The sequence below is a fragment of the Trametes versicolor genome, assembly GCF_000271585.1.
Source record: "Trametes versicolor FP-101664 SS1 unplaced genomic scaffold TRAVEscaffold_3, whole genome shotgun sequence".
NCBI lineage: Eukaryota > Fungi > Basidiomycota > Agaricomycetes > Polyporales > Polyporaceae > Trametes > Trametes versicolor.
In genome coordinates, this window is record NW_007360323.1 from 2,223,683 (window position 1) to 2,243,104 (window position 19,422).

The 19,422-nt window shown below is 59.1% G+C and overlaps 5 protein-coding genes across 5 annotated transcripts; 4 read left to right on the forward strand and 1 right to left on the reverse strand.

Moving 5' to 3' along the window:
• Positions 1-382: 382 nt before the first annotated feature.
• Positions 383-2,508, forward strand: TRAVEDRAFT_70140 (cytochrome P450; the record flags this gene model as incomplete). The annotated part of the gene is made up of 11 exons (XM_008037500.1): positions 383-607; positions 665-989; positions 1,041-1,189; positions 1,246-1,361; positions 1,420-1,525; positions 1,580-1,593; positions 1,652-1,841; positions 1,901-1,982; positions 2,036-2,161; positions 2,214-2,354; positions 2,409-2,508. Exons 1-11 carry the CDS (start codon positions 421-423, stop codon positions 2,506-2,508), a joined length of 1,536 nt encoding a protein of 511 aa, XP_008035691.1. The 5' UTR covers positions 383-420.
• A 384-nt stretch (positions 2,509-2,892) lies between these two features.
• On the forward strand, positions 2,893-5,277 carry TRAVEDRAFT_35327 (uncharacterized protein; the record flags this gene model as incomplete). The annotated part of the gene is made up of 5 exons (XM_008036735.1): positions 2,893-3,142; positions 3,193-4,134; positions 4,191-4,224; positions 4,283-4,574; positions 4,972-5,277. The coding sequence occupies 5 exons, from the start codon at positions 2,893-2,895 to the stop codon at positions 5,275-5,277; spliced, it is 1,824 nt and encodes a 607-aa protein (XP_008034926.1).
• A 1,394-nt stretch (positions 5,278-6,671) lies between these two features.
• On the reverse strand, positions 6,672-11,968 carry TRAVEDRAFT_144096 (uncharacterized protein). The gene is made up of 15 exons (XM_008037501.1): positions 11,588-11,968; positions 11,103-11,529; positions 10,978-11,053; positions 9,852-10,926; positions 9,763-9,797; positions 9,604-9,709; positions 9,527-9,548; positions 9,267-9,469; positions 8,281-9,213; positions 7,800-8,195; positions 7,663-7,743; positions 7,324-7,600; positions 7,197-7,266; positions 7,125-7,138; positions 6,672-7,070 (listed from the first exon to the last, which is right to left on the reverse strand). Exons 1-9 carry the CDS (start codon positions 11,911-11,913, stop codon positions 8,856-8,858), a joined length of 2,628 nt encoding a protein of 875 aa, XP_008035692.1. The 5' UTR covers positions 11,914-11,968; the 3' UTR covers positions 6,672-7,070; positions 7,125-7,138; positions 7,197-7,266; positions 7,324-7,600; positions 7,663-7,743; positions 7,800-8,195; positions 8,281-8,855.
• A 681-nt stretch (positions 11,969-12,649) lies between these two features.
• On the forward strand, positions 12,650-13,558 carry TRAVEDRAFT_63455 (uncharacterized protein; the record flags this gene model as incomplete). The annotated part of the gene is made up of 4 exons (XM_008037502.1): positions 12,650-12,808; positions 12,906-13,040; positions 13,130-13,222; positions 13,288-13,558. The coding sequence occupies 4 exons, from the start codon at positions 12,650-12,652 to the stop codon at positions 13,465-13,467; spliced, it is 567 nt and encodes a 188-aa protein (XP_008035693.1). The 3' UTR covers positions 13,468-13,558.
• Positions 13,559-17,807: 4,249 nt separating this feature from the next.
• On the forward strand, positions 17,808-18,376 carry TRAVEDRAFT_44723 (uncharacterized protein; the record flags this gene model as incomplete). Its single annotated transcript, XM_008036869.1, has 3 exons — positions 17,808-18,047; positions 18,101-18,217; positions 18,269-18,376. The coding sequence occupies 3 exons, from the start codon at positions 17,808-17,810 to the stop codon at positions 18,374-18,376; spliced, it is 465 nt and encodes a 154-aa protein (XP_008035060.1).
• Between the last annotated feature and the right edge of the window lie 1,046 nt (positions 18,377-19,422).

The window sequence follows — 19,422 nt, forward strand, 5'->3', positions numbered from 1 at the left end:
GGTGGTCAGAGTGCACAGTCAAGCTATCGAGGCGTCTGGCCGGGAACTATCCCCAATATGATGCTTTGGTCCGCATGGCAGGCGTCCCGCGGAGCACAAGCCTCTTTCTACCGTACGATGGAGTGGTTGTCGCATGGCCGCGTTCCCTGAACTGTCAGGGGTACGGGCGGCCTCTTGCCATATATTGCGCGCAGATCCAAGAATCTGAGTGATTCTGTGGCACTCAGGTGCCGAGGGGAGCGCGCCGATTGCATTCGACGTCCGTCCGGCTCGGTACTGGTCCTCAAGCAGTATGGAGCGTGTTCGTGAGGATAAAAGCCCTGCTCATCGTAGAGTGTTCTCCAGGTCCCCCTCAAGTATATGTCTCTCTGCTACGGCCCCTGGAGCGTACACACCTTCTTTCCTTTTCTTTCTCAAATCATGTCTACATTCACGTCCATCCTCTGTGCTATTCTCGCCGCAATTTTACTTGCCTACCGCCGTTCCCGAAAACGGCGTCTCGGGCCACTGCCCCCTGGCCCCCAGGGATGGCCCCTCATCGGCAACCTCCTCGACATGCCGATCACATACCACTGGCTCACGTTCTCAGACTGGAGCCAACGTTGGGGTAAGTTCATAACCCAATCTGACAGTCGTCGCCACTGACAAGCACCACCACCCGCAGGCGACATCGTGTCCGTCACCATCCTCGGGCAGCCTATGGTCATCCTCAACTCGCCCAAAGATGCAATGGCCATCCTCGAGAAGAAGAGCGCAATCACATCAGATCGAGCTTCACTCCCGGTCGCGGGTGACATGATAGGCTGGTCGCGCGCCATGGTGCTCGCTCCATACGGCGACCGCCTGCGGGAGATGCGCAAGATGTTCGCACAGGTCCTCGCGAGCCGGCAGCGCTTCGAGCGCTTCCACGCCCTGGTCGAGGGGGAGACGCAGCACTTCCTCCTTGGGCTGCGGACCCGGACGGATTCGCTCGTCCACGATCTGCATAGGTGCGGGACATCGTTCGCCCCCAGCGGATGTAATCTGACCGCGTTCGGCAGGTTGGCGGGATCCAGCATGGTCGCGATCACGTATGGATACAAGGTCCGAGGCGATGACGACCACCTCATCCAGATCGTCGACAAGGCTATGGCGGACTTCACCGAAGCCTCTGCACCAGGGACCTACCTGGCCGACATATTCCCCTTTCGTGAGTCGACAGACGGCGATGTGTCTGTAGCATGAATGCTGATAGCGTTGGACCAGTGTGCCACATTCCTTCATGGGTTCCTGGCGCTCAGTGGAGGAGGAAAGTGGCGGAGCAGAGCAAGAACTTTGACCGAATGGCCGACATCCCGTTCAACTGGGTGAAGGCACAAATGGTGCGCGCAGGCGGCGCACATAGCCGGACAATACAGTGCTGACAGATCTCCACGTTAGAATGCCGGGACAGCTCTTCCCAGCGTCGCCTCCGCGCTGTTGGAGGGCTCTGACGGCCCTGAGAAGGAGGAGCTAATCAAGATGGCGTCGGCTTCCCTGTATGCTGGTACGCCATCCTCTTAATGAGTGTCTTTACACATACTGAGCGCGCTCCGTGCAGGTGGCGCAGACACCGTGAGTGTGCAAGGCGTGCATTGGGCTTGATTCTCTCGTGACTGACGTTGAGCCGCAGACTGTCGCTGCCATGACCTCCTTCTTCCTCGCCATGTCGTGTTTCCCCGAGGCGCAGCGGAAAGCACAGGCAGAGATTGACGCGTTGATCGGCAACGGTCGACTGCCGACGCTCAAGGACAGAGACGCGCTTCCTTACCTGAACGCGTTAATGCTCGAGGTTCTCCGGTGGATCCCCGTGGCGCCCATGGGTGAGTCCGAACCGGTTTGCGGCTCAGTGTGGCGAGATCTGATGCAAATGTTCATCTAGGGTTCCCTCACAAGCTCAGTGAGGACGACTTTCTCGAGGGTTACTTCCTGCCGAAGGGCACCCTCGTCGTTGCGAATATATGGTACGTCCATTTGTCATAGTTCGGGGGCACCTTGTTCATGCTGCCATATCTAGGAATTTTCTGCACGACCCGCAAACTTATGCGGATCCGATGACGTTCAACCCGGACCGATTTGTGCCTACGGAGAGCAAAGAGGCCGAGCGCGATCCGCGGGACTTTTGCTTCGGTTTCGGCAGGCGGTAGGTCGCGCGCGGCGTTCCACTTTGGCCGATTCTGACAGTGAGCGTTTAGGAGATGCCCGGGAATCGTCTTTGCCGAGGAGTCCATGTTTGCTCTGTTCTCTATGGTGCTCGCGGTGTATGACATATCGAAGGCGACCGAGAACGGCAAAGTCGTCGAGCCGCTCATGGAAGGGCAAGGCTCTATCATAAGGTACAGCTTTTCTAAGTCACCATTAAAACACTGTCGCTGACATTCCACCCGAAGCCATCCTGCTCCTTTCGGATTCACGGTGACGCCCAGGTCCGACAAAGCTCAGGCGCTGCTAAACGGACTTGCGGACGCAACACACGCGTTGTCGCAATAACCTGTTCCGCGCTCTAGCCTGTCGTTTTCTACCGTGTGATATTATGGGGACGTCGATCCCGGGCATTTTTACTACCCTGTTGTACGATCAGAGATACCTTGTAGCTTAGAGTGCGAGTTGTAAGAAATGTACGAATACGTGCTACACCGATACCTACCCTGTGTTAATACAGTCTCCAACAATACTGTTCGTGTCAGCCGCAAGCCTGTTCAGCAATATTGTCATTTCGCCTAGGCCCTCTGTTACATGGAGGCGGGTTCGGAGTAACTGCACAAAGAACGACGTATGTCAGCCGCACCCAGCCTCTTGCTCCCTAAAAACACGGGTCTGCCATGTTAGTCGCGTTATCCATAACCCCGCACACCAGCCATCCCTTGTGGAGCCATGGGAGCCTTCGTAGACCAGTTCAGGCCGACGTCCTTCACGCCCCGCTATCCGCGGTGGATGGTCGGGCGACCGCTGCTCATATCTTCATCCGCATTGCCCTCCCTGGGCGACGCCATGTTCGGCTACAGCCAAGGTCTCATCGCCGCGCTGCAGGTCCAGCCGAACTTCATACGCAGATTCTTCGGTAAAGACGTTACCCTAGAGCAGATTCAGAATGGTACCACCGGCGTGGATCCCTATGTGCAATGTAAGCCTTAGTCCATCTGCAGCCTTCGAGAAGACTCACATCCACTACAGCAATCACCGTGTCCTGCCTGAACATCACAGCCTTCTTCTCCGCCTTCTTCGCGGCGTACGTCTGTGACATCCTCGGGCGACGCGTATCCGTGCGCCTCGGCGCGCTCATCTACCTCGTCGCCTCCATCATCCAGATCCTCTCGCCCGACCTCGCGAGCCTCATCGTCGGCCGCTCCCTGCAGGGCGTCGCCGTCGGCATCCTCTCCATGACCGTGCCCATCCTCCAGTGCGAGATCGCGCCCGGCCACGCGCGCGGGCTCTTCATCTCGATCGAGTACATCTGCCTCAACGCCGGGTACGCGCTCTCCGCCTGGGTCGGCTACGCCTTCTTCTTCACGCTCCCCTCCGAGATCTCCTGGAAGGGCCCGTACATCGTGCAGGCCGCCATGGCCGCCATCCTCATCGCCTGGTCCTTCGTGCTCCCCGAGACGCCGCGCTTCCTCATCAACAGCGGCATGCCCGCCGAGGGCCTCCGGGTGCTCGCGGACCTGCACGCGGCGGGGAACATCGACGATCCCACGGTGCTCGCGACGCACCGCGAGATCGTCGACGCCGTCGCGCGCGAACGCGCGCTCGGGAGCTCGTCCTGGCGCGAGTTGTTCACACAGTACCGGCGACGCAGCGTCATTGGGCTCACCTGCCAGATCTTCGCGCAGTTCAACGGCATCAACGCGATCCTCTACTTCTTGCCCGAGAACTTGACCCGTGCGGGATTCGATACGCAGCGAGCACTCCTATACGCTGCGGGCGCGTCACTGATATATTGCACGGGCACAATCCCGACGGCGCTGTGGATTGATCGCGTCGGCCGTAGGCCGTTCCTGTTGGTGGGTGCTGCGGCGCTCGCGGGCGCGCTCGCGGTTGTGGGCGGGCTGCAGCTGTACGTGGATACCATGCCACGGGGTGACGCGCGTATGCCGGGGGCCAACGGCGTCTTCGCAGGTGCGTCTGGTCCGCTGCACTGTCTCCTGCCACGCTGACTACCATTGGTATCACAGCGGTGTGCCTGTACTTGTTCTTCTACGGCGCCACGTAAGTGCTTGCATCCCCATACCAAACCGGCGTATTCTCTGACGCCGCCACGCACCAGGTGGGGTCCGGGGCCGTGGCTGCTCGGCGCGGAGATCTTCCCGCTCCGTGCGCGCGCGAAGGGCATGGCGCTCTCGACGACGGCGAACTGGCTCTGCAACTTCATCATCGCGTTCGCCACGCCGCCGCTGTTCGCGGCCATCGGCGGCGCGTACTACTTCATCCTCGTCGGCTTCTGCGTCTTCTGCGGGATCTTCGTCTACTTCGTGTACCCCGAGACGGCGCACAAGACGCTCGAGGAGCTCGGGAGCGTCTTCAACGACGGCCCGAAGATGCTTCTTGAGGAGAAGCCTGTGGCTGCGCTTGCCCTTGCGGCTGAGACGTTGGCGGTTCCTGTTGCTATAGGAGAGGAGAGGGGTAGTATTAGCAGTAACGCGGACTCGGACAGAACTCTGAGACCGAGTATTGGGGGCAGCTTTGACGCCAAGAGTACGGTGAGCGGGGAAGTGAAGGCAGAGCAGTAGGGAGGGCCAACGAAGAGACTACATACCCAGGACATATACTCAGTATCCTATAACAACTTTTGCTAATACACACCCTGGGAACGAATCTGGCGTGCTTTTCTAAACCCGGGTATATGCAGCAATAACCCGAGCTGCAGACTATAAGAACAACAGATACGCCAACAGACAAAGCAACCCTGAGATAAAGCTACTGATATATCAGCGATATGTTTGCCATCCCGTACAGAGACATACTGACGATGAGAATGGTACACTGAATCGTACTCCTGAGTTAGGCGCCCCCGAAGATGTAGAGGAGGATGAAGTACTCGAATTCGTGGCTGAGGCGCTGACACCGGACGACGAGGTCTTGGTGGCCCCACCCGATGAGGCTCCGGAAGCTGTCGCCGAGGAGTCGGGGAGTGTGTCGGTGGAGCCCGACGAATCCAGGAGGGTGTTTGCGATCAGGAAGGGAGAGCCTGTCGGTCCGTTCGGGGTGATAACTTGGTCGTGGGCAGCATCCAGCTTCGCCGCGTCAAAAGTGCCATACTGAGCGGCATCGATGTTCATGAAGGTGCTATTGACCAGGCTGGGTTGTGATGTTGATAAGTGGGGCGTAATGTATCAATGCCTGTATCCGACTCACCGCATCGTGGTCAGGGACGACAGGGTGAAGATGTCAAGGCCGCGATCAAACTGCGAAGGGTCCTCGAGAGACTGCTGTATGTAGCACGTCTGGGAGTGGAGGGAATAAAGAACCTGTATATGATGTTTCTTTGTCAGTTCCGACAACAGGGTGTACAATGCAGCAACATACACCAGCGATCGCTCCGAGCTTCTCGGCACGAGCGAAGATATTGATTTCTGACGCGTTGGTGTCGGTGATATTAGAGTCACAGGACACAAATGCAACCCAGGGCGTTGTCGCTGCCATGAACAACACACAATCAGCACCCGCCATAACGCTGCAGAGGTTACGAATCCCACTTGCTACGGTCGCGGCGGCGGCAACAGAGTCGTTGAAATGAACCAGCGCTCCCTGCGGATATAGTTTAGCATGCTACTTCCATTCATAGCTGCTACGCTCATAGCATTTACATGGTTCAGGCCGGGGTTCTGTGTACGCCGTAGGACAATTTGAGCATCCGTTTTGAAGAAGCTCTGGGACGCCCAATTGACTTGAAGGACTGCATGGGCCTCCGCGCCGGGGGAGATGGTGATGTTGCTGGGGTATGCCGGAACAAAAGAGTGGACTGCTGTGATCAACAGCGATGCAATAAGGGGGGCGAAATAGGGGATTCGCGTCCCAAAGACAGCCATGGGGGCGCTCCAGCCTACGGGACGGAGTGGAAGAAAGTACGAAGGACAAGCGCGGCCCGACCGCGGTGGCACGCACGCGTCCGGCCGACACAGCATTTGATCAGTCAGTGACCGCGATCAATCCGCATTTCAGAGGATCCGGGACAGTACCTCCAGTACCGCGGTCTCAACCGGGCCATGCACTCCTCCCGGATCCGCCATATCATACGTACACCCGGACCCTTCGCAGCTTTTGTGTGGTCTGCACCAAGGCTATGCATGCCGCCGGTACAGCGGCTCTATCACCTCATACTATCGTTGGCGCTACATATGGGTTCGCGTTCTCAGGACCTCGGCGCACATATTGCAATTCCCAGGGCATTGCAACATTTCTACGCAGCTAGACGCAAAACCTAGTTCATAATCCGATCAGCTTCTCATCGGTTTCTGTACGACATCTGCCTGCGGCCGACGAGACACGCATAGTGCCCACAGATAGTCCGGGTGCCGCAAACGCTCTCCACTAGCCGTCGGACTACGTACACAACGAGCCCGGAAGTGAGTGCACGTACGCCTCGGCTTGCGGTATATAAACTTACCAGGGATGGCCTGGGGGAAGCAGACAACACAGTTCCACAGACATCGATCGACATGACCGACTTCCAAGCTTTTAAATCGACCTTCAAGGGCGACCTCATCACTCCCGAAGACGTCGGATACGACCAGGCCATCGCCCGCTGGGCGAAGAACGCGGCACGCAAGGCGGCGGTCGTCGCGTTCGTCAAGGACGCGGCAGACGTATCCGCTGCAATCGCGTATGCGAAGCAGGCCCGTCTGCGCATCGCGATCAAGGGCGGCGGACACAACCCTGCCGGCGCGTCCTCGAGCGAGGGCGGGCTGGTGATCGACCTCTCGCGGTACTTGGCTGGGGCGCGCATCGACCCCGAGAAGAAGCTCGCCTACGTTGGCGGCGGCGCGATCTGGGAGACCGTCGACAAGGCCGCTATCGAGCACGGGCTCGCTACTGTTGGCGGCACGGTCAACCACGTAGGTGGTCGCTGCTCTTGTTATGTCTGTCTACGCTGACAAGTATCACTACAGACTGGAGTTGGCGGGTCAGTCGTGCACGGTGATTCATCTATAGCATGGATAGCACTGACATAGCACCCTCAGCCTTGTCCTGGGCGGCGGCTACGGATGGCTGAGCGGCGAATACGGCCTCGCTATCGACAACCTCGTACAGGTGGGTGAACTCGATGTGTACTCTTCATCCCTCGTCTCACTCGCGTCCTCGACTTAGGCTACGGTCGTCACCGCCGACGGCGCCATCCGCACTGCGAACGCGTCCGAGAACGCAGACCTCTTCTTCGGTCTCCGCGGTGGGGGCTCGAACTTCGGTGTCGTCACCGAGTTTGTCCTGCAGCTGCACCCTCAGCGACGCACGGTCTTCGCGGGCCCCGCGGTCTTCACGCCCGACGTGCTCGACAAGCTCTTCAAGGTGACGGAGGCGTGGTGGAACAACGGGCCATCCGGGAAGGAGGGCCTGATTCACATCTTCACGCGCGGGCCCGGGCATCAGGCATGTCGCCCCTTCGTCTTCGGGTCCGGGATCGTGTCATGCCCTTGCTGACCTGCACACAGCCCGCCATCGTCGCCTTCCTGTTCTACAACGGCTCGGAGGAAGAGGGCCGCCAGGCCTACAAAGCCTTCTTCGACCTAAGTACGAACGCCCGTGTCCCCCGCCCCCTCTACCAACTAACCACAGTCCACGCACAGAGCCCGTCGCGGACATGACCAAGGAGATCCCCTACGAGTCGCTCAACGCGCTCCAGAACCAGATCGTGACGCCCGGCCAGAACGCGTACATGAAGGGCGCGTTCGCGCCCTCCCCGCTCCCGCTTTCCATCCTCCCCACCGTCTTCGAGCGCGTCGCCGCGCACACCGCGTCGCAGGAGTACCACATCGGGCTGCTGCTCGAGTACTTCCCGCTCGCCGCCGCGAACGCGGTGCCGGACGACGCGACGGCCTACCCGCGCGCGCTCGTGCCGAACATCCTCGCCGCGGTGTACGCGCGCGACGACGGCGAGGCCGCGCTCGCGTACGCGCGCGATGCGGCGCGTGAGCTCATAGGGCTGTTCGGGACGGAGGCGAGCGTGGGGTACGGGAACTACAGTACGTCACTGCGTGCCTTTTGGTTGTGGGGGTGCGTTTTGCGGTGTGCCTGGTGACTGACGGCTATGTTATTGTGGTGGTGCAGGTCCGGACAGCGATGCGTCGGCGACGGAGGGCGCGGTGCCTGTCGACAAGGCGAAGCTGCTGTTTGGAGTCAACTACTCGAAGCTGCAGCAGATTAAGAAGAAGTACGACCCGGAGCTCGTGTTCAACAAGTGGTTCAACATCACGCCTGCGTGATTGCGCTGCATGGGCATGGTCGGCAGGTGGCTCGAGAATAATGATAACGTTTAACGAGGATTCGATTGCTAGCACCGAGGGTCGTACGTATGTGTTTAGCGAGAGCACTGGTCTCGAGAGGTACTGTAGGATAGCACAGGAGACCGTCTATATGCGACAGTCTGGAACGGAATGGATGAGTATTCTATATGCAGATGCAAGGTTGTATGTGTGGGATCGTATCAAGTCAAACGTGTCATCATCATCGTCCAATAACCAAGCACAGAAATCGTCCGTAAGGACCACCGCTATATACCCGGTATATCCAGCCTTCCTCCATATACACCACACCGCCCGGCCCGCGCCCGACTGTAACGAAACAGTCTGAAATGAAGAGAGACGCGAGTGTGCCAGCAACAACATCGAGCCAACGGCAAGAGCTCAGAAACCATCAGCGCCAAACGAGCGCAGGATCGCCTTCTTGCTCCGCGGCTTGCGCCTCCTTAGCCCGCTCGGGAACCCGTCCTCGGGCGGCGCCTGGAACCCGAGCATGCGCTCCTTGCTCGCGGGCGCGTCGCGGCGGTCCACGGGCTCCGCGCCGCCCGGCGACTCGAGCGGGTCCACGTCCTCGTCGCCCGCGGGCGTCGCGTCGATGTCCGGCATGAGCACCTCGCCCGTCTCCTGGTTCGCGAACGCGACTGGGAGCGGCGACTCGTACGCGGTGATGCCCAGCTGCCGGCAGTAGTAGTTCACGGCCGCGTAGAATGCGGTCTTGCGCTGATTCCGGAGGCCCCAGTCCCTATGATGCGGTTCATGAGGGGGTCCAGATGAATAGGGGGTGAAGAGACTTACTGCCAGTTGCTGTTGTACGGGATACCGATGGTGATCTCGAGGTGGCGCTGGTAGTCGATGTGCTGGAGTGTGACGGACGTCGTCGGCTGGTACCACCGGTTCTCCTCCGTCTCGAGCCACTTGCATAGACACTTCTCGAGCTGGTCGAGCTTCTCCATCGGCGTCTGCCATGCAACCTGCATCACCAGATTTTCTGCCGTTTTCTAAAAATCGTACACCATGTCAGTAGCGGTGTGCCAGGTTCGCACGCATAGACGTACATCACTCCGCCGTACGTTCGTACTGCGCAACCCTGTCAGTACACGTCAAAGCGGAGAGGTTGGATATAGTCACTCACATGAACTTGTTGAACAGCTGGCTGTTGAAGTAGTATGTCTCCGTACCGTCCGAGCGCGTGAAGATCGTAGCGAACAACCCCATCTTCTTGACAACAAGGTTCTCATCTGCGGACCCATAATTAATACGGCGGGTGGGGGTCGAACAGTGGAAAGCGCACCATCGATGAAACAGCGGTCGCCCGTGTCGAAGGGGCTACGAGAGCCTGTCAGCATTCTCTCCAAGTTGAGGTGTATGGAAACTACGCACTGGGTGACGAACAAGAACATGATCGCGTCGAACGCATTGCTCGCCGAGTTCTTGAAGATGAAACTCGCGCCAATACCGATCGTGTACAGACTCGTGAGCGAGCTCTCGATGTTCACGCCAAACACGCTCAGCGAGATGAAGAACAAAATCAAGAACGCCATGAACAGCAGCATCCCGTCGAGCGTCTTCAGCGCCTCGCCCACGTCGCGCATCGAGCGGCTCAGGAACCGGCGCTCCTTGTACACCTTCAGCAGCGTCGTCTTGATCTCCGCGCGCGACAGGTCCCCGTTGTTGTCCGTGTCGAACACCGCGAACGCCTTCTTCGCCTCCTCGAGCTTCCCCCCGAACGCGGGCACCAGGTCCGTCGGGATCAGGTACCCGCGCCCGGGCTCGCGGAACGCCGTCCAGATCGACCGCGCGAGCCGCTTCGCCTCGTGCGACGACGTCACGTTCCACACGAGCCCGCCCAGCGCCTCCTCCCCGTCCTTCGTGCCCCGGATCCCGCGCGCGTCGTGCAGCATCGCGGACTTGAGCACCTTCGCGGCGGAGGTCGCCGCCTGCTGCACGATCGCCGCTGCGTCTTCGTCCGAGTCGGAGCTCCGCCGGTGGGCACGCGCGGGGGGCGCGTTCGCGTTCGCAGGGCTTTGTGCAAGCGGGGATGGGGGGTACCGGTGCTGCTCGTTCACGTCAAGCTGTAGGTCCGGCCGCTGGCTGTGGAGGTTCGTGGGGTCGGATTGGCCACGGGGGTGAGGAACCCAGCTCGTCCGTGCCTTGCCCTTCTTCTTCGATTGCACAAGGGTCGCATCCCGGTCGTCGTCGCTGTCTTGGCCACCGAAATCAGGAGTGCCAGCGCGCGAGCCACCGGGGGTACTGGGTCTCGAGTGACCGAGGAAGCGGTCCTTTTCGTGAGCTGGTGTGAGCAGGCCGACCAATGCACTGGGAGTCGTGCGACCGAAGGAAGACTTGGCCGCATGACGGCGCTTCGGACGGTACATGCGCAGCTTCTCGATGACCCGGAGTGCTTCTTGTACACCGTCAAGACGCTCCTTGTATGCGGTACGATGGAATGAGAAGGCTGATGAATCCGGTCAGACGTGTGCTAATTTCTTATGAGGTAGGTACATACCGATGAAGTGTGACAACATCCTCTGCGCACATATAACAAGGGCAAAGAAGAAAAGGAACTCGATGCCTTGGTACACCTGCATGTAACTGTGAGAGCAGTCGTATACAGGACTTCGCAGGACATACCCTGGGCGTATACGACGCTCGACTTTGGTCCTCGTTATCCATGTCGTACAGCTTGAAGATATTGTTGAACAGGATGACCCAGCTGACCCAGCAACTCGCGGCATACAGCGCGGGCTTGATCGTATCCTTCACGCTGTTGTACAGCTCGAGACGGCTCTTGATGAGCTCGCTCACGTGGCCCCATGCCAGAGAGATGACCCATCGTATGATGACCGGGATGATGTCGACAATGAGCGCAAGAGCCCAGGAGATGGAGACATTAGCAGCCGCCCAGAAGAGCCAGGCCTCGACGTTGTCCTTGACGAATTTCCGGTGTTCGTCGGGGTGTGGCTTGTACCACAAGAAGTGGATGAGCAGCGCCGGGGTGATGATGAGTCCGGAGAGAAAGGTCGAGCCGATGAGGGTGGAGAACAGAAGCGTGATGAGGCTAAGCGAGCGGTATGAGGGTGGAAAGCTGCGGAGGAGGTGGCACATAAGAGACGCACCGGATGCAGCCAAACTTTCGTTTCTTTTTGACACCCATGGCCTGCTCGAATTTAGCTTCTTCATCTACCAAATCCTCCTCGCCGCTCCAGTCGTATGCAGACTCTTCATCCTCATCGTCCGTGCCAGCGATGGAGGAAGCACGAGACGAGATGGGTTGTGGCTCGAACCTGTCTACGTGCGGGCTCGGGGTGTCGTCATAGTGGACGGCGTGCTTGCCCTTCGTGCCGTTCTCGGGGCGCTTTTCATCGTGGTGAGAGCGCTTTTCGTCAAAGTGAGTCTCCTCGGGCATGTCAGAGTCGTCAAGTTCCAAGTTAGCGCGGGACATGTACGCCGGAGACTGCTCCGGATAGGGTGCGATGAGAACTTGTGATGTGGATGGGACCCGACGGTAGGGCGGAGAGGGGAGTGGATTCTCGACGCCCTCGAGCGCAAAGAGGTCGTGGTCAAGGTCGTGTGGCCGGTGGCGAGGCGGCTGGGGGGTATCGTTGTCGGCGTAGTCGTGTGGGAGGGGGAGGTGGTTGGACATCAAGGAGTGTGAGGGGGCGGAGTGGGAAGATAGGCGGGAGCACTGATAGTAGCGAAAGTGACAGGAGGAGCCTAGCAGCGGAAGAAGAGCACTCCGTTGCTGGCGCACGCCTCCGCCCTATATTCCCCTTCCCTGCCTCGGCCTGAGCGTAAAACTTGGCAGACCCCGCGAATTCGCAGCAGCGCCCCGCCCCTGGCACTCGGGGGTCTTTCCCCTTCCAGAGCAAAATCAATTAACCTCCCCTTCCAGAACGCTCTTCCCCCGCATCGTCCAATCATCATCCGCCAGTGAAAGCGGGGGTTGCTGCGCGCCCGGTGACATCATTCGCCCGGAATGGCAGTTATACGGCGTCCTAGTACGATCGTCGTGCACTCCGAGTGCCACAAGTCTGCAGAGTGGGTCCCGCTCCCCCTCGACAGCCCGATGACGCTGCACCCTTCACACTGGCCTATAAAGCATGCCGGCACCCCCTGCCGTCACGCCCACCAACCTCTCGTCCACATTTCTACATCCAACCACCCCACTCTCCGCCGTCATGCCGCTCTTCGGAAAGTCCGACACGTTCTCCGAAAACCCAGAGGTCCGCCAGGTCGAGAAGATGATCGCAAAGGAGGCGCGCGAGGACCAGAAGAACCTGGATCACACCATCAAGGACCTCTCCGGCGCCGAAAAGACGCATAACAAGAGCATCAAGGTGTGCACATCCCGTTCCTATTCACTCGCACAGCCGGCGACCGCACCCTCCCCCCTCCGGTCCCCGCGCGTCCACGCTCACCGTCCGCCGTCCACAGACCGCCGACAAGGCGCAACACGCGCTCGACAAGGCCGTCGAGAACGAGCACAAGGCCGCCAAGGCCCTCAACCGCGCCGTGCACAACCACGACGCGGCGATCTCCAACGAGCAGAACGCGGAGAAGACCGTCCAGGTACGCTCCCATTCCCCTGCTCCACCGCTCGCGCGCCGGGCCATCACCCCCTCGCGACCGTCCCTTACGATGCGCCCGCTCTGTTACAGATCAAGCAGCAGCACGAGGCGCGGCTCGAGCAAGATCTCGAGCAGAAACGCAGACATCTCGACGAGCTGCAGCAGCGCAAGGCACAGAATGACGTACGTCCCGCGTCTCTCTCTCATTTGCGCGTAGCCGTGTGCACTAACGCTTGTGCCGTCTCCAGCAATTGCGCGAGAGCAAGCTGTCGCAAATCCACGCCCAGGCCGCGGCTGCTGCTGATGCGCGGCGCGCGAGCTTCGACAACAACGGGCAGCGCGCCGCCGTGGGCGGGGCTCCCCCTGCTACGGAGGCTGGCGCGCCGAGCGCCCCTGCCACCGGTGCTGGCGGCGCTTTCAACGCCTGAAGTACGGGTGTGCTCGACGATAGTGACGACTGCATACGAATCAATGACATACCCGAACGCCCTAGCTCCAATGTATCAATTACCCAAACCCGCGTGTATCCTCCTACTCTGTATGTATCCTAGTTATATGTGCCTCCCAGTCGAGGGGTTAATGGTCCTTAGATATCCATCTCTTGAGAAACTTCTGAACGATATCCACGCCAATGCATCTCATTTAGTCTTGTGGACGTCTAACACTTTCACGTGCACCTCGCTAGCTCGAACCCCTGCATGTACCTTTGCGAAAAGCCGTGATCTGATTTATCTCGTCTTGACGCTGTTCTCGCGCCGTTCCCGGTGAACGAGGACACGCATTATTCTTCCACCTTCGTGGAAATTATGGAGAGTGGGCGCGGAGGAGTACTTACCCATCCTTTCGGGAACATCGAGTCAGATCCATCGGGCGCGAGATATCGTCGATTTGCGAAGCAAGGATTGTTGCGGCAGCAGCTTCCTTACCTTCTCATACGTGATAACGAACGACTAGGACTTGATAAACATAATGGCATTTATGAACAGGTCTACCAAACTTCGTTACGTTATGTGTGGACGTGCTGCGAGAGCGGTGTGCAGGCTGTTACGGCAGCAGATAGGCAAGCGTATCCGTGAAACCTGGGGCCGTCGCGTTGTGCGGGGACATGGCGTAATGATGTGTGTCCAGGAGTCCACGCTTTTGGGTAGAGCCTAGACAGTTTAGCTGCTGCTATGAGGTGGCAGTGCGGTGGGTGCTTCGCGGCGTAGCACCCACGAAGAGGTGGTAGACCATCGGGGAGATCCGAATCGGCGGAGGAAGGCGAGTAAGCAGGCGAGGCAAGTCTGGCAAATAGGATCGACGGATAGTGCAGCGGTACACGAGCGCGACTCGCGACTCGGTAGCGCATATGCTATACGTCCTAAGAGAGAGAGAGCGAGGAAGGATCTAGCCTTCGATACCAAGTAGGAGAAGTCGCCCCCCTAATGAGCGGTTGGCAGAGACCATGGACCCATTGTGAGAGGAAGGGACGCGGAAGAGATCGCAGAGGCAGGTGCAAGCAAGGCAGTTGGCGAGGCTAGCGACGGTGTGTGGAGGAGTTTCCGCGGCCCGATATTAGACAGTGACCAAGGGCGTGTCAAGTCATCGGCAGTTGTTTGCTGACCGGTCGACTGAGCCGTATGACGACGACGGAATGGTGGACTTGAAATTGAAAAAACTAGCCGGCCTGCGTGAGCCCGACGGGCGATCACCTAGATGAGAGAGTATGGAGGATGATGAGGTGGGTGCAAGCCGTACGCAATGGCGATTGGCAGTAGGTGTTGAAGCGTGTTTTGGAGCGATGAAGAACGGTGAGGGATCGTGGACCACCGGGGAGTCCTATGGCTGCGGCGGTCGGACCGGTGCAACAGTAATGGCTGAGCCGCCAGAAACTTCAGCTGTGGTCATACGCCGTACACGAGCTTCAGCCAGAGAAGTCGGCCACGATCGAAGTGTTGTGTTTGGAGTACGTAGTCCTGCCATCGGTCAAGAACAGTAAGTACGCAAAGAATTAGATCAACATACTCACCACGCTTGCTGTGTCCTAAACGTCGATCAGAGGGCCCCCAAGAAGATGGCCCCAAGTCCGTGAAGGGCATACGACGAGTACACAGATGAGCTGTGCCAATGCAAAGTGGGGAATGGTCGTTGCTTTCGAACTTGAAAAATGTACGCGAATAGCCCTGACACGGACGGGAGCTGCCGTGTAAGGTTTAGCGGGACGCACGCTGACGCATGGCTGATGTCCGTTTGGGCGACCCCATCCCCGCGTTCGCGATCAATTTGGCAAGTGTGGGAGCCAAAGCAGGGGAGTTGTAGAGCGAAGTAGCGGTGGCAGCCCTTTGGTACTCTTTATACCTAGGTCGAAGGCACAAGGGCGGCTGCATAGGCTACCTTGCGTCGATGTTCGTGGGCTTGTTGCCGGGGATCCGCCGATGTGTTCACGCGACGAGGGGGCAGGTGGGAGAAGCAAGATGGGGAGCAAAAAAGGCAGTCGTACTAGCAATTTGGGAGGCGTATAGGTCCTCGCTAACCGGGCCCGGACACTCTGGACAATTGGCCATCGGAGGAAGGACCGGAGTCGGAGGCGAGCTAGGTGACGGCCTGTTCCGAAGTGTGTCCTATGGGGGAAGGGTCGTGGCGCCGGCCAGGGTCCGGGGAGGTAGGCGAGTCTGTCCCCAGGCGAGGGGAGGGGTTGGTGTGCAGCGGCCGCGCGAGGTCGAGGAGCGCGTCGACGCGATGGGAATGTCGTTGCGCAGAGCGTGCGGGGCGCCAAGTGGTGGCTAAGACATGTGGCTCAGACTCCGACCCTCCGCGAGCCGGGGGACAATGTCGAAATCTCTGGTGATCGCAGGGTGAGCGCGGCGTATACGATGGTATGGCGGGGAGACAAGGGGTCGCTCGTGGAGTAGTGTATGAGCTGCGTTTGTCGAGCTGGGGAGAGCAAGATGGAGGGGGGAAGCTTGAAGACCGAGGCGTCGGGCCGGGTGTCGTCAATCGAAACATCGGCTGGTCGCGGGGCCCTGGACGGGCAACCGCATGCGGCAAGGTGCAATCGCAACCCTTCCGCAATTTTCTGGCGATGTCCACCGTCCCCTCGAGTCTGAGCTCTGCGGAGTCCTGCGAGACAACGCCCTCCATCCGTCTGAGCCCGAGCGCACTCTTGCCGTCCAAGTCGGCGGCCAGTGATCGATCGTCGGGCTGCCCTTGTCCTTTGGGCGCGGCAAAACCGTGGGCCGTGGGGACAGTTCAACTCCGCGACTGCCCCGCCGCCTGCGACGCGTACGGGTCGGCGACCAGCGATGGTCTCGCATTGCTCCCCTCCCTCTGGACGACATCCTCCTCGCTATGCAGCATCTACCACAACGATACCCTCGTCCAGCCGCCTCTAAGCAACCAGACGACAGTACGCTGGGCGCTGTATTCCGAGCCGAGCTCACCGCGAGAACAATGGCCATTTTCGGACGCGCAGCTGAGACCTCGACGGCCTGCTAGCGGCTCAAAATTCGCGATTTTTGGCAGGGTGTTGGACGAGCATAGTCTCTTGCTGGACATGGGCATTTGGTGCGTCCCTCCCTTGCGAATCACGCTGATATCTTGACTCGAGCAGTCGGCGCATTCTCTGCGACGTTCTATTCGCTGCTTGACGTGCCGTTGGGCCCTTGTACGTGCGACATCTTGTCTTCGGCCACTCTCACTCGATTGCGTCGCACTGTCGTCTTGGCACTATTGTCTTTCTTGATGTCTTGAACGTTGCACACTCTTGTCTTGCATATCTTGCTTCACACGACTTGACGCAGACTCTGTGAACGGCTCTTCAGGCTTGAGGTACGTCTTCTTTTGCTTGATGCAATCACACTGGAGGGAGAAGTCTCGGACACGCAAGCTTGCTTTGAGCCCAAGTAGGATGGGTGGTGGTTCTGAGGAAGAAGACGCTGCCGCCCGTTCCTACTTGTGCGTAGCCGCGAGCGCTTCTCTCTCCAGCGTGATGTGACCATGTGCACGTGATGGTGACCCTCAAGCGCCAGGCCAATATACCCGCGACCCTCCGACGCGTCCCCACATACCGATCTCCTCCCCAGAGGGAGAGGGCGTTCGGTATTGGGTGGACCTCTCATTGCGATGTCCCAGGAGCATGGAGGGGACTCACTGGTGTGCATTCCAACTCCGGGGCGCACTGCTCTCGGAGGAGAGGTTTCAGCTCCCTGCTGCAAGCGATGTGCTAGGCGGACGAGCTGCTGCGTCCCCGGATTCACTCCCTCGATCGTTGATCGGTGCCTGCCCTGGGAGGTGCTCGACTTCGTCTCCGTTGTGGCGAGACAGGCCTCGGAGGCTTGCAGCGCGTCGGTGCAGCGTTGTTGTCCATGTTCCCTGAGCTCGATGTCCCAGCACGCTGGCTTGACCCCTTGCTCGCGCGTCGGCATCGTCCACTCATCAACGCATCCCGGCTCGCCCCCCGGCGTCGTCCAGAACGGTATAGCTTGACTCCCATTGACTCTGTGAGATAATAGGTCGCGTGGCTGCGCGAGCAACGCACCTAGATCCTCCGCGGAGGGCGGGCGTCCTCCAATCAGAGCGGGATGGTCGCCGTTTAGGTGGTACCCGAGCGCGGCTGCCGCGTCGACCCTGCAGCTTCTCACTCGGATTGGCGGCGACTTTGCCCCCAGCGCACGGGCTCTTACGCGAATTTGCCCCTCATAAAGCTCGACCATGATCCCCGTCCTCTATTCCTCCTCTCTCTCATCCCACGTCCTCGTTTTCACGCCCTTCAGCCTACGATCTCGCCGCCATGCACGAATCTGTCCCCCAGCTGCGGCACGTCGTTCTCGCCGACGCGTACTACGCCGACGAAGACGAAGAGTACGACGAATACGTCTTCTATCCCTCCCGAAATGAGCTGCACCTTGTTCTTCCTACGACTTCTCCTGAATTCCTTTCTCCTCCGCCTTCTTTCCACCACCGCCCCGCCTTCTACACCGAGTGGGATGACGAGACGGGCTCAGAGTTCACCGTATCGGACTGTTCCATGGTTCGATCACTTCCCCGTACCCGCGTTTGCGCCATTCTGACGTCTCATACCAGGCCACGTCGCCCACCTACTCGGTCGACCCGACCTTCAATTTCGCGGACACAGTTGATGACGTGGGCATTTCGAGCATGGGGTATAGCGTGCTCTTTAGGCGCGGGTTGTGGGCGCAGGTGAGCTCACCCTCGTATGATACTCTCGCACACTCTCTCAAGCCCGCTCAGTCTTCCCCAATCGTCAAGAAGCTGGACGCGATCATCAAGCAGGCAGTCGCCAGGCTCCAGTCCTTTAAAAAGCACTTCGCTCGCCAGCCACCGGCAGCGGAGGTGTAAACCGCCCTCATTTAGCTGTCCTTTTTACTTTGTTTCGTGTACTATACTGCTCCAGCGTTCGAGGATCATCGTCAAAATGCGCCAAGCTATTGTGCCTAGGATACACCCAAAATCGCGTCGCACGCGTTGTACATACTATAGTCACCCCGTCTTGTATACTGTAGCTACCGAGTAATTCATCGTCTTGTCGGCTTTCATATCCTATGACTTCGCTTCTGGCTGGCTGGGATCCCCGTGTGTCCAGCTTACGCCACTTCTGTGGGCGACGAGCGCTCTGGAGCGATGGGACGATCCCTGCTCGTCAGCAGAGCCTGAGTGCTTCCACGCAGGACAAGGGTTCCTCGTGGGTCCCGCATTGTAGATCGCAGTTGGCGACATTCGTTGATCCGTCCACTCGAGCTCTTCCCGGCGTCCCGCCGTGCGCTACCCTCCGGCTACGCAACAAACGTGAGCCAACATGATTCGAAGCTCGATGCCCACGGGTAATCGAGGTCGATGATCTGCGACTGAGGTCCGAGCTGCTCCACAGGATGATACATCGCATGAGCGACGGGTTACGCCATGCCGCTGCCGCTGCTGCAGCCATGCTTGAGGCGCAAGGCATGATCACAGCTGTGTTCCAAGGACCACGAGCGGCTGCGGCCAGGAGGTATTGAATGGCGATACGAAGAGAATGCGAAGCGTATCGCCCGTGGGTGCGCCGACATAAGTGCGCTGCAGCGTGGAAGCTGAGGCCGAGGCATTTGGATGGACGGACCTCGAAAGGCAATCAACATCCTGAAGGACGATGGGACTCGAAGTCCCCGGTGCGCGCTGTGCGCGACCGCCACGGTGGCCGTGGGCGTATGGAGAGATATCTACCAAAACATACGTCCGTTATGTATTCCCGGCGTACGGTTCCACCACGGGTAGTCCAGGATATCAGGATACGATGTGGTAAGAGGTAGAGTTTTGAGTTTGTGAACGACCTCCCGCTGGGCCACACTGAGACGAATTTGCACAGCCATCGGCGAATCCCGCCACGCCTCGCTCTCTGCCGCATCCTA

Coding starts and splice junctions, on each gene's coding strand:
- TRAVEDRAFT_144096 (XM_008037501.1), bottom strand. CDS start 11,913: ATGTCCCGCGCTAACTTGGAACTTGACGACTCTGACATGCCCGAGGAG. Junction 11,054..11,102: donor GAGCGTCGTATACGCCCAGG/GTATGTCCTGCG, acceptor AGTTACATGCAG/GTGTACCAAGGCATCGAGTT. Junction 9,470..9,526: donor CGAACGTACGGCGGAGTGAT/GTACGTCTATGC, acceptor TACGATTTTTAG/AAAACGGCAGAAAATCTGGT.